Source organism: Hyperoodon ampullatus (assembly GCF_949752795.1).
Source record: "Hyperoodon ampullatus genome assembly, chromosome: 6".
NCBI lineage: Eukaryota > Metazoa > Chordata > Mammalia > Artiodactyla > Ziphiidae > Hyperoodon > Hyperoodon ampullatus.
In genome coordinates this window covers 791,029-808,026 of record NC_136919.1, presented here as the reverse complement: position 1 = coordinate 808,026, position 16,998 = coordinate 791,029, and the positions used below count along the sequence as shown (strand labels likewise).

At 56.7% G+C, this 16,998-nt stretch overlaps 1 protein-coding gene across 1 annotated transcript in view; it reads right to left on the bottom strand.

Moving 5' to 3' along the window:
* The window catches only part of EXD3 (exonuclease 3'-5' domain containing 3), a gene marked incomplete at its 5' end in the record, with an annotated part of 52,943 nt that overhangs the window by 25,689 nt on the left and 10,256 nt on the right, over positions 1-16,998 (bottom strand). Inside the window, 10 exon segments of the mRNA XM_079706328.1 lie at positions 525-680; positions 1,147-1,313; positions 1,393-1,555; positions 2,072-2,181; positions 2,296-2,506; positions 2,786-2,909; positions 3,307-3,473; positions 4,971-5,009; positions 5,115-5,188; positions 11,663-11,760. Of these exon segments, the coding sequence (XP_079562454.1) occupies positions 525-680; positions 1,147-1,313; positions 1,393-1,555; positions 2,072-2,181; positions 2,296-2,506; positions 2,786-2,909; positions 3,307-3,473; positions 4,971-5,009; positions 5,115-5,188; positions 11,663-11,760 (1,309 nt within the window).

Below are 16,998 nucleotides of genomic sequence, written 5' to 3'. Positions count from 1 at the left end.
CACGGGGGACAACTTCACAGGTGATGAAAGTGGTTTAAAATTGACTGTGGTGATGGCTGCACAACTCTGGGAATGTACAACTGTACACTGTAAATTGTGTGGTGCGTAAATCACATCTCAGGTAACCTGGTAAAAAACGCTTACCAGCCATGTTCTAACCCCTGGATTCTGAGCCCTGCTGGGGTTTCTGCAGGGCCCTGGGGGGTTTGTGCCTCCAGCGGTGGTGTGAGCACCTGCTTCTCAGAGGAGGGGAGGGCCTCACGGGCACACAGCGTTTCCAGGGGCCAAAAGACAGCAAGGGGGCCAGGACTACCCTGACTTTGCCTGTGTCAGGCCAACCCCCAAAGGATCCTCAAGGGCTCCACACCTGCAGACCACAGGTGCCGGACCCACAAATGTCTCCACCCCGGCAACCAGGGGGGCCCCGCCCTCTGCCCCAGTGGCGCGGGGGTCCATGCAGCTGGGGCCCTGCGGCCACCCCAGACACTGCGCCCTCTGCCAGCGGACACGGGAGGCCTGCTCACCTCGGCGGCCCTGCGGTGGTCCTCGCCGGTGGCCAGCACCAGCACGTCGATGCCCAGACAGCGGAGGCTCCGCGCCAGCCCCTGCAGCATGCTGTCACACACCACGCGGAAGGCCCTGGCCGGGACCTCGGGGGCCGCGTCCTCACCCGTGGGCACCTGCGACACAGCCCCGCTCAGCAGCTGTGGCCCGTCTGGGCCACCCTGGACCCAGTGGGGAGAGAGGGTCCCAAGGGCCGTGAGGTCAGCTCGTCCTGAGCAACGTGTACTCAGGCAGAAAACAGCAGAAAAGCAGCAAACATGGTACCAGGTCACCCACACTGGGCCCCAAGAGGGGCCGGCACACGTCTCCTGGGGGGGTGGTCGTGTGCACGCTGGAGCAGGGCCTGGGTCCCTGGGGCACACGGGGACACGGCCAGAGGCTGCCCTAGACCTCCTCCTCCCTTAGGAAGCTAACCCACGGCTCTGCTCGCCTTGCTTCCCGGTGGAGGGTCCAGCGTGCAGGACGCAAGCCCTCTGGACGGCTCTCCCCAACACCCCACACCCACCTGTAAGGTCCCAGTTCTAAGGACAGGGATCTCCCCGTAGGAAGCGTGATAAAGGAGCCCCGGGGGGCTTCGCCTACCTGCTGGGGCGAGGCCGAGGCCTTCTGAAGGGGCGGCAGCTCCCCAGCCCCCGCTCTCTCACCGCGTCCCAGCCTCAGGCTCCTGGTCAGGTCCCCCGACAGGTGGAAGCGGGCAGGCTCTCTGCACAGAGCCCAGTACACCTCCAGCAGGCAGTAGGCATCAGCGGCTGGGACAGGCAAGGTCAGCCTCAGCCTCCAGCGCGGGGACGATTGGGGGTGCGGGGTAGGGGTGCGGGGGGCGCCCACCTGCGTAGACCAGCTGCCCCTCGTCCAGCGGCCGCCGGTCCCAGTTGGAAAGCTGCTGCATCTTGTCCAGGGGCTTGCCCAGCACCTGCTGCACCAGGAGGCTGAGGCCCCGCGGCCCTGTGGCCCCGTCCACACCTGGGGCTGGCCTGTCTGCTGCCCGCATCTGCAAGACAGCACCCCCTTGGGGGTGAGGGGCCCGCCCCAGAGGGAGGATGGCCACCGCACGCGCCTTGGCCGCCCCCCGAGGAGCCCTGTGCGTCCTCCATGGCGGACGGTGCCGCAGGAGGAGAGTGCTGGCGGCCAAGGTAGGCTGTGTCAGGGTCTCGGGGCCGTGGTTACCTGCCCACGGGTCAGCTCTGAGGCCACGCCTTAAGCCCCAAGGGTGTGTGCTGAGAGCTCCTGGGTTGGGGGGTGGTAGGCAGAGCCGGGCTGGTTCTGGGGAAGCGTGGGGACGTGTGGTGACACGCCCTCCCTGGGGGACCCTGTGCCCTGGGTCCCTGGTGACCTGTGGCCAGGGAGCAGGGCCGGGGCCAGCCCAGAAGGCACAGAGAGGCCAAGGACAAGTCCCGGCCCACAGATACCCCGCCAGCCTGAGGTGAGACCCCTGCCCCGGTATCGCTGTGCAGGCGGCTCAGCACGGAAGGGAGCCCCCCGCCCTCAGCATCCCCCCGGCGCTGACCTGCCTGTGCACCTGCAGCAGGTCCACGCTGCCCTGCAGCTGCTTCTCGGCCTGGGCCAGGGCCGGGCAGGAGGCACCCAAGCTCCGCAGGTCCCCCGCCATCCCGTAACCTGTGGGCGGGGGCCGTCGCTGTGATGGGCACCCAAGGAAGGGGCCCTGGCCTCACCCTGACACCCTCCCCTGGGCAGGCAGGGCTGCGGCGCGGGGCCGGGGGCTGCGCTCACCCAGCTTGGTGATGGAGGGGTCCGCGAGCAGCCGGGACACCAGCCGGGAGAAGGCCTGGGGCGCCTGCCCTCCTGCCGGACTTGAGAGCCGGGGCAGGTCCAGCAGGAACACGCGGCCCTCCACGGCCACCTGCATGAGCGACGCCCGGGGCCGGCCCCCGGCTCCGAACGAGGGCCTCCACTCCAGGTCCATGCTGACCACCCGGCCGGGCTGCAGACAGAGGGGCTGGCGTGAACGGCACAGCCAAAGACCGGGAGGAGGACACGCCAACCTGCCTGGCCGCCTGAGGGCTGATGTCCAGGGGAGGCGGCCTCTGTGGGGAGATCTGGACCGGCCCCACGAGCGCCCACACGAGGGGTCGAGCGCCACCCCGATGCTCAGGACTCAGGCCCAGAGTCCTTAAGCCAGGGTGCCGGGGGGGGACAGAGCCTCAGGAGGCCTTGGTGAGCAGCCCCCGGAGCCGGCTGCCCACGGGAGTCAGGCACCCACCTGCAGGAGCTCGTCCTGGTGCCTGGCCAGGTCCTCCCACGAGGCCAGGAAGCAGAGCTGCTCCCTGGGGATGGGCAGCTGGTAGTACTCGTCCTTCCCGTCCTCCAGGGGGACCTCGGCCGTGCTGGGAACGAGCAGAGCTGCAGCACCGCCCCCACCAGGCACCTCACGGCACAGCCCGGCCGGGCCCCAGGGACAGGGGAGCGCTCAGGGCCCGCGCCTGGGCCGGGGTCCACGCGGTCTGCTTCCCACGCCTCTGCCCTCGCAGACTGCAGGCGGCCGGGTCCTCAGGCCCCTGGGAGTACCTGGCCGGCTGAGGGATCTGGCCCCGGGGTCTCGCTAGCACCCAAGGGGCAGACCCGCCTGCCTCCTGCTGTGTGTCTGCATTCTGCCTGCGCCCCTGCTCGGCTCTCCCGTGCTTCTAATTCCCAAACCACCAGCACGTACGACTCGTGGCCACTTTCGAGGGCAGGGGCCCAAGGGCGTCCTCCTGTGGGCCCTCCAAGCCTGGGGACGCTCACCTCTCCTGGATCCTGAGTTGGCGGAGCTCTGCAGCCACCGAGGCCGGGAATCGCTCCTCGGGTAGCAGGAGGTCCAGGGCACACTGGGCGACCAGGGCCGCGTCGTCGTGAGATGCCAGCAGCTGCAGCAGCTGCTCCTGCAGCCACTGGTCCTGCCCCACGAGGCCCTGGGGGACGGGATATGGGCTGCTCGCCTGGTCTGCCCCAAGGGGGTGGGCCCATCCAGGCAGCCCCCAGACCCAGATCTGCCCCTTAGACTGGCCCTGCATCCCCCCTCAGACCCCAACCCCCCGCCAGACCCGGCCCTGACCTTCCTGCTAAGACCTGGCCCTGACCCTGACTCAGACCTCGCCCTGACCTCCCCCCTCAGACCCGGCCCTGAGCCCTTTATAAGCAGGTGGCTGTCCTCTGAAGACCAGCAGTTCCTATGACTGAGGCTCCATGGTGACCGAGCTGGCTTGAACCAAGGTGCTGAGGGGCCTGGAAGTGTCAGAGTGAAGGGTCGCTGTCCTGAGCCCACGGCCCGTCCTGCTACCCAATCCGCCTCGGCCTTTCTCCGCACGCACGAGCCCCCGCCCAACACCGTGGCTCTGCTCGCCGGCCTGGGACCAGCACCGCCTCCCTGAGCATGGTCTGCCCCGGCCCTCACCACCAGCATCTCCCCTCTGCACCTCCTCACCCCTGCCCCTGGGTGGCCGCTGTGCCGGGGAGGGTGAGGCCACGGAACACCCTTGCACCCACTGTGCCCTTGGGGAGGCAAGGCCCGGTACGGAGCAAGAGGCCCACGTGGCCCACAGGGGTCCCAACAGGGGTGGGGTGTCCGCGTCTGCGAGGTCACAGGTCGCTGTGGGCCCCACCCTCCTGAGGAGTCCCTGCTGGCCGGCAGCGGGGCCACCTCCCCACACGGCTCTGTCCCCAGCAGCCTCAGGCCGTCCGTTTCCCGCAGGCCGCGGGTTCCCACGTGGACAATACGTGGAAGCCCCTCACATTCTTCAGGATGTCCGCTGCCCTTCCGGACGGCTCGGCCTTGGCACCCAGGAGGGACCGGCCTTCCGGGCCTTGCCTGGGGGTCCGCGTTCCTCTCCGGTGACTCACCACCCCCTGCCCGGTCACTCTGGGGGCGGCTCGGCACTGCCCTCCACTGGATGCCGCGCAGGCACCGGGCCCTGCGCGTGCGCGCAGGAGGGAGGGGACCCCCCCCCCATTCCACTGACCACTGCAGAGCTCCTGTGCACACGGCACCCGGGACCCCCAAGAGCCCACCTTCCTCCCAGGCCAATTCACCTGGGGCTGGGGACAGCTCTATACCTGCGATGACCCCCACTCCAGCTCTGGCCTGAGGACAGAGGCTGCAGGATGACACTGTCCATGCCACTATCCTCATGGGGTCACGGTCCCTAGGCCCTCCGTGTCCCCACATCACCCCAAGGGGCGCCTGCCTCTTTCTCGGGGTCTTCAGGCTCACCAGGCCTCAGGGCCCAGGGCCATGGCAAGCAGGGCGCCTGAGGATGGTCTAGAACTTCCTCTCCGTGAACCTCTCCTCATCCAGCGCCTGAGAGCTCTGTTCACAAGTGGTGAAGGAGGGTCCTGGACCCCTGGCCGCTCCGACCCTGCCCCACAGTGTGGGGGGGGTGTCCTCGCGCACTGGGACCCTCTGAACTCACCTGCACATGCTCGGCCCAGCTCTCCCGAGATACGCTTCTCTGCAAAAGTGGACACCAGTGCAAGCCTTCTTAGCGGCAGCCCCAGGAGCACAACAGCGGGCCTCGCTCAGAGCCCCTCTCCACCCTGGGCCCCAGTCCACACACCTCTACCAGCCGCTTGTAGCACAGATACCGCAGGGCGGCCAGGCGCTGCTGGGTGACGACGTTGGGACACAGGGCTGAAAGAGAGGGTGGGCTCTGGGCAGGGCTGGGACGGAGTGCGTACGGGATGGGGCAGGGGTCGGGGCTCGTGCGGCTCTGCCTGTCTTCCTCCTCCCCTCTGCCCCCCACCCGCCCCACGGGCGGCCTCCATTCCACCCGCCTCAGAGCGGCCCTCCCAGCCCTGAAGGAGGGTGCCCCGCCCCCGTGCAGCACCCCAGAGCCCTCCATGCGCCCTCCGCCCGCACCTGCCGGGCCCATCCTCCCTTTGGGTCTCCCGGACGCCCACCTCTCAGGGTCTTCCTGCCTTGTCTCCAGGCAGCTGGCGCCTTTGCTTCCTGGCCCCCCCAGAACGTGAATTTCTCGAGGAAGGGGTGGTCTTGCTCATGTGTTCACAAACTATGCTTACCTGTTGGCCTCACCTTCATATTCTGTTCAGAGCCCAAGGGGGCCTGGGAAGGGCACCCACTGTCCACTCACCCACTGTCCACCCCCTTGGCTGCTGCTCCTCCCTCCTGGGGCCGGCTGTCCTTGCAGCCTGGTGGTCTGGGGGGGATGCTGACCACAGAGCCTGCCCACCTGCACCTCCCAGTGGGGGCCCGGCCTTCCCCAGACCCTGGCCAGGACCCCATGCTCTCGAGGGGGCGCGGCGGCCCCAGCCAGGACCGCACAGCCAGCACGGGAGCACCCTTGCTACAAGGACGCCATCCGAGCACACAGAGGTCAGGGCTGCCCAGAGGCTGGGGCCTGCCAGCTGCCCCTCAGCCTTCCCTCCCGCTTCCTGCCGAGGCAGGGACACAAGACGAGAGGGCTCCAGACCCACGGACGTGCCCCACAGGCCGCTCGGGAACCTGGACGAGACTGCAGCAGGGAGGGAGGGACGGATGAACGAGTTACTCCGGGCAGGAGAGACGCTCAGGACAGAGACAAAGGTGTCGAAGCTGCTGCAGGAGCCAGGCTCACTCAGATGGAGACAGACAGACACCAGCTTTCCTGACATTTCTACAATGCTATGCATCACTTTGCCAATGAGATACTTTGTCAAAAGCCTATGGATACAGTATCGCATCGACAGAAGGCATTCAGGCCGCAGCCTGCACTGATGGTTCATCCAAACCCAACCATAAAGGAAAAGGCGCAGGTGGGTCAGGCCCAGCCACCTGCCAGAGGCTGCAAACTGGAAACAACCCAAACGTGCCCTGCTGACTCTGCCCAGCCACTGGGGGCTCCACCGGGACCCAGGCCTGGGGAGGGCGGGCTGGGGGAGCTCAGGGCTGAGGGGTGAGCGGGCCCTACCCTGCATCGTGTCTGACTCCGTCCTCCCAAGGAGGGCATGGGGTCAGTCCACGTGGAGGCTCACGCCGCAATGGTGGATGCCCAGCAAGGACCATGGGGGGCGTTGGTGCCCCTCCCTCGGGGGGGTCAGCTTTTAGGACGGTGGAAACACTGGCCTGTGTTGTCTGAAATTAGGAACTGCCAGGTCTACTGAGAAGAGGCAGCCCTGCACTGTGAGGCCTCCTGGCTGGGACAGGCCCCCGGAGCCAGCTGGGGGGCTACAGAAGAGGCCTGGCAGCGCATATACCCGGGAGGGGGCCTGGTGGCACCTATCTCCCCAGCAGGGCTGCCGGCCGAGGCCCCGCGTTAAGAACCTGCCGCTGCCCTCCTGTCCGCACGATCAGCAGGGAAGGCCCCACCTGTCCCCCGGGCTCCGGGCACTCAACTGCTCCAGCCTTGGGCCCGGCCGAGACCTGTGGGGCAGGATGGACCCTCCCCAGGCGGGCACGCCCTGTCTTGGGAGGCACGCAGCTAAGGCCAGCCTGAGGCCGCCAAAGGCTGCTCTGGCGCCAGGGCTGGCCCACCATGGCCATGATGTGGCCCCTGAAGTCAAAGAAAGGTGTGACAGGGCTGCTGGATGGTGGGCTGCCCCACACACAGCCCGCCCACCATGACTGGCTTTGTGGGCCTCCTGCCCACCTCCCTCCCCAGCCCTCGAGGTTCTGGTCCTGGTCCTGGCTGGGCGGGGCCCTGCCTCAACCAACCACCACCAGCCTAGCGGGAGGCCCTGGCAGCCGGGGCCTGGATGTCCCCACCTCACGTTCCCACTGGGCAACGCTCTCAGAGCTCCCTGACTGGGTGCCCAGGGCAGGTGTGCAGGTGAGCCTGGAGGCCCCTGTGCCTGGGTCGGGGGTCCCTCCAGCCCATTCCCTTGGCTTCAGCTCAGGGGCAGGTCCCCAGCTGCAGGGCGGTGGCGCTGCACTCCAGTCTTCCTGGCCCCTCAGAGCCCAGCACCCCCCAGCGGTCTGTGTTGTTGGGACCTTCCTCAGAGCTCCTGAGTCTAAAACTCACCCTCTGGGTTTTAATCAGCAGCCTGAGTGGGGCTGGCTCCTTCCTGCCCAGCCAGGCCTCTGAGGTGGGCTCCTGTGCCTCGGGTGGAGTGCCAACCACCCCACCCCCGCACCGCCAGCGCAGCCCGTGGCCCTGGCTCCCAGGGCCCTGATGCACCTGCGCCGCTGGCCTGGGTGGTCCCACCCCTCCTGCTTCTCCCTTCTGCGCACGTGGTGCCTCCAGAGGAGCTGAATCAAAACCTGTCAGTGGGGACTTCCCTGGTGGCGCAGTGGTTAAGAATCCACCTGCCAATGCAGGGGACATGGGTTTATGCCCTGATCCGGGAAGATCCCACATGCCGCAGAGCAACTAAGCCCGTGTGCCACAACTACTGAGCCTGTGCGCCAACTACTGAGCCCATGTGCCACAACTACTGAGCCTGCGCTCTAGAGCCTGTGTGCCACAACTACTGAAGCCCACGTGCCACAACTACTGAAGCCCGTGCACCTACAGCACCGTGCTCCGCAACAAGAGAAGCCACCGCAAGAAGCCCATGCACTGCAACGAAGAGTAGCCCCGGCTTGCTGCAACTAAGGAAAGTCTGCACGCAGCAACGAAGACCCAACGCAGCCAAAAATAAATAAATATATAAATTCCTTTCTGGGGGCAGGCAGCTTCATCAGATGATTTCTCAAGGTTGGCAGGTGCAAAGTTAGCCTGCAAGGCAGACAAACCAGACAAGGACCAGAGACAGTGCTGAAGTTTAGATACAGACCATAACACAGCCAGGAGCACGGCACGCAGAGACAGAAAAAACGAAATCAGAAATGTCTTCAGGCAACGGGAAGCCATACAAAGGGAAACAGTGGATCTGAAAAAGAACCAAACTATAAATTCTAAGGCTGAAAACATAACAATCGAAATAGAAATAGTGGATGGATTTCATAGTACATTGGATACAGATGAAGAGAGAACTAGTAAAGTGAAAAAGACAGCAGAAGCAGTTACCAGGATTAGACAACACGGAAGAAAAGGGATGAAAAGTATGTAAGAAAGGAACATGGAAGAAAAGTATGTAAGAAAGGAACATGGAAGAAAACACATGGAAGATACGGGGACTCTATATACATTCAGAGTCCCAGGAAGAGAACAGAGGGAAGACAGGGGAAGGAGGCAATATCCGAAAGAGGTAATGACTGAAAAAATTCGAGAGCAGATTGAAGACACCAATCCACAGATTCAAAAGCCCAATAAATCCCAAGCAAGACAATTAAAAAGAAATCTATAACTAGGCCCCTCACAGTGAAACCACAGAACACCAAAGACAAAGGGAAGAGTCTAAAGGTATCCAGAGAAAAAGAGAGATTACTTTCAAAGGGGAGAAGTTAGATCTCTTCCCAACAACACATTTCAACCCAAAGGACTGACATCATACCAAGCATGGTCCCTGATCACAATGAGATTAACAGACCACACCAGAAAGATAACCAAAACTGTCATAGCTTGGAAATTTAAAACACACTTCTAGGGACTTCCCTGGTGGTGCAGTGGTTAAGACTCCTCATCCCCAATGCAGGGGGCCCAGGTTCAATCTCTGGTCAGGGAACTAGATCCCACATGCACGCCACAACTAAGAGTTTGCATGCCACAACTAAGGAGTCTGCCATTCTGCAACTAAGGAGCTCTCAAGCCTCAACTAAGGAGCCCATATGCAGCAACTAAGGAGCCAGCACAACCAAAAAAACAAACAAAAAAAGAAATGAAACACACTTCTAGTTAGTTCATGGGTAAAAGAAAAAAAGTATAATAGAAATTTAAAGTGTCTTGAGCTGGACAATAATAAAAATAATACATATTGAAACTTGGGGAATATATTCAAGAAGAAAGAAGGCTTAAGATTCAGTTTAGTGGGCTGAGCAGGGCATACAACAGACAGGATCAAAAAAACCAAAAGGAGGGCAATGAAAGCAAAAATCAACATATGTGCTACATCAAACAAAACCTGCACAGCAAGGGAACAATCAACAAAATGAAAGGGCAACGTTCGGAGTAGGAGAAAATGTTTCCAAACCACGTACAGATAAGGGGTTAATATCCAAAATATATAAAGAACTCATAAAACTTAGTAGCAAAACCCCCCAAATAATCTGAATTAAAAAATAGGCAGGGGAGGGCTTCCCTGGTGGCGCAGTGGTCGAGAGTCCACCTGCCGATGCAGGGGACACGGGTTCGTGCCCTGGTCTGGGAAGATCCCACATGCCGCGGAGTGGCTGGGCGCGTGAGCCATGGCTGCTGAGCCTGTGCGTCCAGAGCCTGTACTCCGCAACGGGAGAGGCCACAACAGTGAGAGGCCCGCGTACCGCAAAAAAAAAAAAAAAAAAAAAAAAAAAAGACAGGGGAACTGAAGAGATGTTTTCCCAAAGAAGACACACAGATGGCCAACAGGCACATGAAAAGATGCTCAACATCACTAATCAGGGAAATGCGAATCAAAACCACAATGAGACATCACCTCACACCTGTCAGAATGGTCATCATCCAAAAACCAACAAATAACAAATGCTGGCGAGGGTATGGAGAAAAGGGAACCTTAGTACATTGTTGGTGGGAATGTAAATCATTGCAGCCACTCTGGAAAACACTGTAGAGGTTCCTCAAAAAATTAAAAATGGGGGCTTCCCTGGTGGCGCAGTGGTTGAGAGTCCGCCTGCCGATGCAGGGGACACGGGTTCGTGGCCCGGTCCGGGAAGATCCCACATGCCGTGGAGCGTCTAGGCCCGTGAGCCATAGCTGCTGAGCCTGCGCGTCCGGAGGCTGTGCTCCGCAATGGGAGAGGCCACAACAGTGAGAGGCCCGCGTACCACAAAAAAAAAAAAAAAAAAAAAAAAAAATTAAAAATGGAACTACCATACAATCCAGCAATTCCACTTCTGTGTATGTATTCAAAGGCTATGAAATCACTCTCTCAAAGAGATACCTGCACCCCTACATTCACTGCAGCATTATCCACAACAGCCCAGACACAGAAACAACCTGAGTGTCATCGACAGATGAGTGGACAAAGAAGCTGAGGTGTAAATATAAAACGGAACATTACTCAGCCATAAAAAAGGAGTCCTAGGGCTTCCCTGGTGGCGCAGTGGTTGAGAGTCCGCCTGCCGATGCGGGGGACACGGGTTCGTGCCCCGGTCCGGGAAGATCCCACATGCCGCGGAGCGGCTGGGCCCGTGAGCCATGGCCGCTGAGCCTGCGCGTCCGGAGCCTGTGCTCCGCAGCGGGAGAGGCCACAGCAGTGGGAGGCCCGCGTACCGCAAAAAAAAAAAAAAAAAAAAAAAAAAGGAGTCCTAGGAATACCTTATGACAGTACATTTGGAACCGTAAGTGACATAGACAAACTCCCTGAAAAAAAACCCCACAGCTGATGAATCAATAGTCATGTTTCCACAATGAAAAGCAATCCAGGTTCACAGGCCATTTCCCCTCAACTTCTCAGGAAGAAAGAATTCCAATCTTAGACAAACACCCTCAGTTTAAAGAAAGGACAGGCCGTCATCCACTGCCCGTTCAGAGGCCAGCTTAACCTCGTACACAAAGCCAGAAACAGACATTTCAGGAAGGCGAAGCCTACATCCAGCTTCAGTTGGCAAACGAGACCTAGCAGTCTACGTAAGTAGCAACACAACCCGGCAGAGACGGGGCCATGGCAGGGATCCAAGATTCATTTAATGTTATATAGTCAATCAACCTAATCCACCCCACAGACAGACCAAAGGGGGAAAAGCATAGCATCAGCCCGACAGGTGCAAAAAGAGTATTTGATAAAATTCCACATCCATTCCTGATCAACACTCTCATGGACCAGGAAGTGAGAAGAATTTCCACAGTCTCATAAAGTGAAGCTGTAAAACACTGTCAGTGAGACTGCTCCTCTGAGAGGGTGCCCGTGATCACCAAGGGGGAGGGGGCAGGGAGCACGACGTAGGCGCGGCCTCGGTGGTCCTCACCCACGGGACCCAGACTCCCAGGGGCACCCCAGGTGGGCAGATGCCGAGGGGAAGCAGGGAGGAGACGGGAAGGGAGCTGGGGGCCGGGAGACCCTGGTCCGCCTGAACCCCCCGCGGCACCAGCCTGGCACCCGCCCCAGCGCAGGGTGTGGGGGCCCCACTCACCAGGGTCCAGGCCATGCTGCTCCAGCAGTCGCAGGACCTGCCGACCCAGCGCTCTGGGGCTCAGCCTCTCCAGCCTCAAGGTCGTCTGCGGGTACCTTCTGCAGGAGAGAGACACGGCTCGTGCCCAGCACCGCTTTCTCTCGGTTAACGCATCTCAAGATTTTACCTTGGGCTTCCCTGGTGGCGCAGTGGTTGCGAGTTCGCCTGCCAATGCAGGGGACGCGGGTTCGTGCCCCGGTCCGGGAAGATCCCACATGCTGCGGAGCGGCTGGGCCCGTGAGCCATGGCCGCTGAGCCTGCGCGTCCGGAGCCTGTGCTCCGCAACGGGAGAGGCCACAGTGGTGAGAGGCCCGCGTACCGCAAAAAAAAAAAAAAAAAGAGTTTACCTTTCATCAATGTCATACACGTGCACAGTTCAAAAGCCAAGTCTTCTTACAAGGCTCAGAGAAAGGCAGCACGTCAGCACGCCCCTCCTGCCGCCAGTCACCCGCACGACAATTCTGAGGTGGTCTACATTTACCCCATGTTTCCAAGAACCACCTTGTACTGTGGCCTCTCGATGATTCAGTTCCAGGTGTTGTGTATGATGTCTCACCCCAAACAACAGCATCCACGGTTCCAGTTAATTGGGCACAAGCGGCTTCTACGATACCACAACGGTGCAAATATGACTGGCGGCCTAGCCACAGCCTCCTCTTCTCTGCGGGTTAATCCTTGCTGGTCTGATTGCTTCCTTAGCCTCCTGTCCTGCGGACAGACCCCACATCACCCTGCGCCCCTCTCCCCGCCGCTGGCTGCTCCCAGGCCCCTGTCCATCGCCGTCCCAGTGGCCCTGCGCCTCTCCTGTCCCTAGGCCAGGGCAAAGCAGCTCTGCAGGCGCCTCCCAGGGGCGAGGCGTGGACCTGGAGATGGTGCCCTAGGCCTCACACTGGACTGCATCTGGCTGGGCTGAAGCCTGCGCCGGCACTGCTCCTGGAACCGGTCTGACTCCTGCTCTTTCTGAGGGTTTAGGGTCCTGGTCCTCAGTGTGGGTCTCTCTCCATCCACCGAGGACTGGGTCTGGAGTGAATTTCTCCATGTTTTCCCTTCTTTCTTTCTGGAATTCCCATTATTTGGATGTTGGGTCTTCTTGACAGAATCTGCCATTAAAAAAAAAAAAAAAACCTTCCTCTCTGCTTTTCCTTCTTTGTTAATTTATTTTGTATGACATTGGGAAGATATCTTCAAGTTTATCTTCCAAACCTTTTATTGAGACTTTCATTCTGCCATCACATCTTTAACTGACAAGTCTGTTCTGTATTCCAAAGGCGCCCTCTGTATAGCTCTGGTGTTTATTTCAGACACAGAAACTCTCTACAGGCCTCAATTACAGCTTTCGTGTTTGTTTTTAAGTGCTTTTCTGCCTCCTCTAAGCTCCAGATAGGCTGGCCAGGGGTCTCAGAGCCCTGGCTGTGTTCCCCTGCTCAGGGGGCTTTTTGGGGGGATAGAAATTGTCAAACTGATTCTAAAATTCATATACAAATGCAAAGGGTCCAGAATAATTAAAAACAACTTTGACATAGAAGAACAGCATTGGAGGGCTAACCCTGTCTGACTCAGGACTTACTATACGGCTACGGCAGTCAAAACATGTGCCACAAACAGAGCAGTAGAAGAGAACAGAGAGACCCACACATATCTGGACACCAGACAGAGGCCCAGAGGCAGCTCTGTGGGAAAGGACAGTCGTTTACAACAAATGCTGCTGGAACAATCAGACAGCAGCTGTTAAAAAAAAAAGAACTTCAATCCACACCTAGCACCCCATATGAAAATTATCCAAAAATGGGCCATAGATCGAAATGTAAAACCTAAAATTATAAAGCTTCTAGAAGTAAACAGGAGAAAATGTTTGTGCCCTTGAGTTAGGCAAAGATTTCTTAGCTATGATACTAAAAGCATGATGCAAAGTTTTTTTTAATTTATAAACTGGACTTCAACAAATTAAGAACTTTTGTTCTTTGAAAGATCATTAAAAGAATGAGAAGATGCACCACAGGGTGAAACGTCTGCAAATAACATGTCTGATAAGGGCCTTTAACCCAGATTATATTTCTAAATCTCTCAAAACTCAGTAATGAAAACAGTCAACCTAATTAAAAAATGTGTAGGGACTTCCCTGGTGGTGCAGTGGTTAAACTGCGAGCTCCCAATGCAGGGGGCCTGGGTTTGATTCCTGGTCAGGGAACTAGATCCCACATGCATGCTGCAACTAAGAGTTTGCATGCCACAACTAAGGAGCCCGCCTGCCACAAATAAGACCGGTGCAACCAAATTAAATAAATAAATAAAATATATTTTTTTAAAGTGTAAAAGATGGAGCAGCTAATTCACCAAAGAAGACACACAGATGGCAAATAGGCAAATGAAAATACACTTTACATCCTTAGTCAGTAGGGACTGCAAATCAAAAGCACAGAAAGATACCACTGCACGCCCATTAGAACCGCGGACGTTACAGGCTGACCAGGCCGTGGGCCAGCGAGGATGTGGGGCTGGCGATTCTCGCCTGCTGCTGGAGGGAATGGGAAACGTGCAGCCGCCCTGGAAAACAGTTTGACGGTTTCTCAAAAAATTAATCCACACGTATCACATGACCCAGGCATCACACTCCAGGGTGTTCACCCAAGAGAAATGAAGGCACACGTCCTCGCAAAGCCTTGGGCACGAATGTTCACAGCAGCGGTGTGTAACAGACAAAACCTGGAAACACCCAAATATCCATCGATGAATGAATGGATAAGCAAAGCATGGTGCACCTACACATGGCAACATCACTCAGCACTAAGAAATGAAATAATGTGGATGAATCTCAGAATAATTGTGCTGGGGGACAGAAGCCATACGACATAACTCCACTTACATAATGTACTAGAAAATGAAAAGGGATCTACAGTAACACAAAGCAGATCAGCGGTCCTCAGGGGATGGCGGGGTGGGGGTGGGAGGGCGGGTGTTGTGCTCAGCACCTGGATTGTGGTGATGGTTTCGTGGACACATACATACATCAAAAGTTACAAAATTACACACTCCGAACACAGAGTTCATTATATAGTAACCATACTTTAAGAAAACTTAAGAGAAAATGACGCTTGCTGTAGTTTTTTTTAATTTTCAGTACTATCCTTTATCAGATGAAGGAAGTTTCCTTATATTTGTAGTTTGCTGAGAGTTTTTATCATAAATAAGGTTTGAATTTTACAATTTTTATATACGTTGAGATGCTTACATAGTTTTGCTATCTAATCTGTTGACAGGGTGAATGACGATGGAATTTTAAATGTTTACCAACCTCGCGTTCCTTAAATAAATCCCACTAGATCATGGTGTATTCACTTCTGAAAAAATAGATCTTACTCTTTTTAGGGCAGTTTTAGGTTCACAGCAAAGCTGAGCAGAGCATGGAGGTTCCCTGTGTGGTGACACACACCACACACACTGTCAGCATCCCCACCAGACGGTCCACTTGTCACAGTGATCAACCCACCTGGACACGTCGTCCTCACCCACACACGGTCCATGGTTTACCTTGGGGTCACTCTTGGTGTCGTACATTCTACGCGTTTTGACCCGCGATTACCGTGAAATACAGAGCAGTTTCACTGCCCTAAGAATCCTCAGTGCTCTCCTATTCATTCCTCCCTCCCCATAATCCCTGATCCTTTTACTGTCTCTATAGCTTGGCCTTTTCCAGAATGTCATGTAGCTGGAATCTCACAGCAGTAGCCTTTTCAGATTGGCTTCTCTCACTTTGTAATTTGCATCGAAGTTTCCTCCCTGTCTTTTCACGGCTTGATGGCTCATGTCTTTCTAGCTCTGAATAATATTCCATTGTCTGGATGGACCACAGTTTATTTATCCATCCAACTACTGGAGGACAGCTTGGTTCCTTCCAAGTGTCGGCAACTATAAATAGAGTTGCTATAAACACTCAAGTGCAGGTTTTTGTGTGGACAGAGGTTTTCAATGTTTTTGGGTAAATACCAAGGAGCGCGATGGCTTGGTCATACGGTAAGAATGTGTTTAGTTTTGTAAGAAAGCACTAAACTGTCCTGCAAAGTGGCCGCACCATTTTGTCTTCCCACCGGCAGCGATGAGAGTTCTTGCTGCTTCACATCCTTGCCAGCGCTTGGCGCTGTCAGTGTTCTGGATTCTGTCCATTCCAATAGGGGTGTCATGATATCTCATTGTTTTAATTTGCATTTCCCCGACGACATATGATGTAGAGCATCTTTTCATGTGCTTATTTGTCATCTGTGTATCTTCTCTGGTGAGGTATCTGGATCTTTGGTCTGTTTTTAAAATCAGGTTGTTGGTTTTCTTTCTTTTACTAAAAAATTTATTTATTTAATTTATTTATTTTTGTCTGCGTTGGGTCTTCGTTACTGCAGACGGGCTTTCTCCAGTTGCCAGGATCGGGGGCTACTCTTTGTTGCCGTGCACGGGCTTCTCACTGGGGTGGCTTCTCTTGTTGCAGAGCGCAGGCTCTAGGTGTGCAACTTCAGTAGTTGTGGCACATGGGCTCAGTAGTTGTGGCTCACGGGCTCTAGAGTGCAGGCTCAGTAGTTGTGGTGCTCCGCGGCACATGGGATCTTCCCGGACCAGGGCTCAAACCCGTGTCCCCTGCATTGGCAGGCAGATTCTTAACCACTGCGCCACCAGGGAAGCCCAAGGCTGTTTGTTTTCCTACTGCTGAGTTTTTTTTTTTTTAAATAAATTTATTTATTTATTTTGGGCTGCATTGGGTCTTCGTTGCTGCACGCGGGCTTCTCATTGTGGTGGCTTCTCTTGTTGCAGAGCACAGGCTCTAGGCACGTGGGCTTCAGTAGTTGTGGTGTGTGGGCTCAGTAGTTGTGGCTCGTGGGCTCTAGAGCTCAGGCTCAGTAGTTGTGCCTCACGGGCTTAACTACCCCGTGGCATGTGGGATCTTCCCGGACCAGGGCTTGAACCCGTGTCCCCTGCATTAGCAAGTGGATTCTTAACCACTGCGCCACCAGGGAAGCCCCCTACTGCTGAGTTTTAAGGTAACTTTCTATGTTTTGGATAACAGTCCTTTATCAGATGTGTCTTTGCTAATATTTTCTCGCACTTTGAGCTTGTCTTCTCATTTCCTTAACTCTTTAATATATTAGTTGATTTGATTGCTAATATTTTGTTTAGTATTTTTGCATCTATGTTCATGAGATAACACTTTAATTTTCCTTTCTCCTAATGTCTTTTTTGAGTTTTGGTATCAAGCCTTAAACTAGCTGAATAAAACAAGTTGGGGACTTCCCTGGTGGTCCAGTGGTTACGAA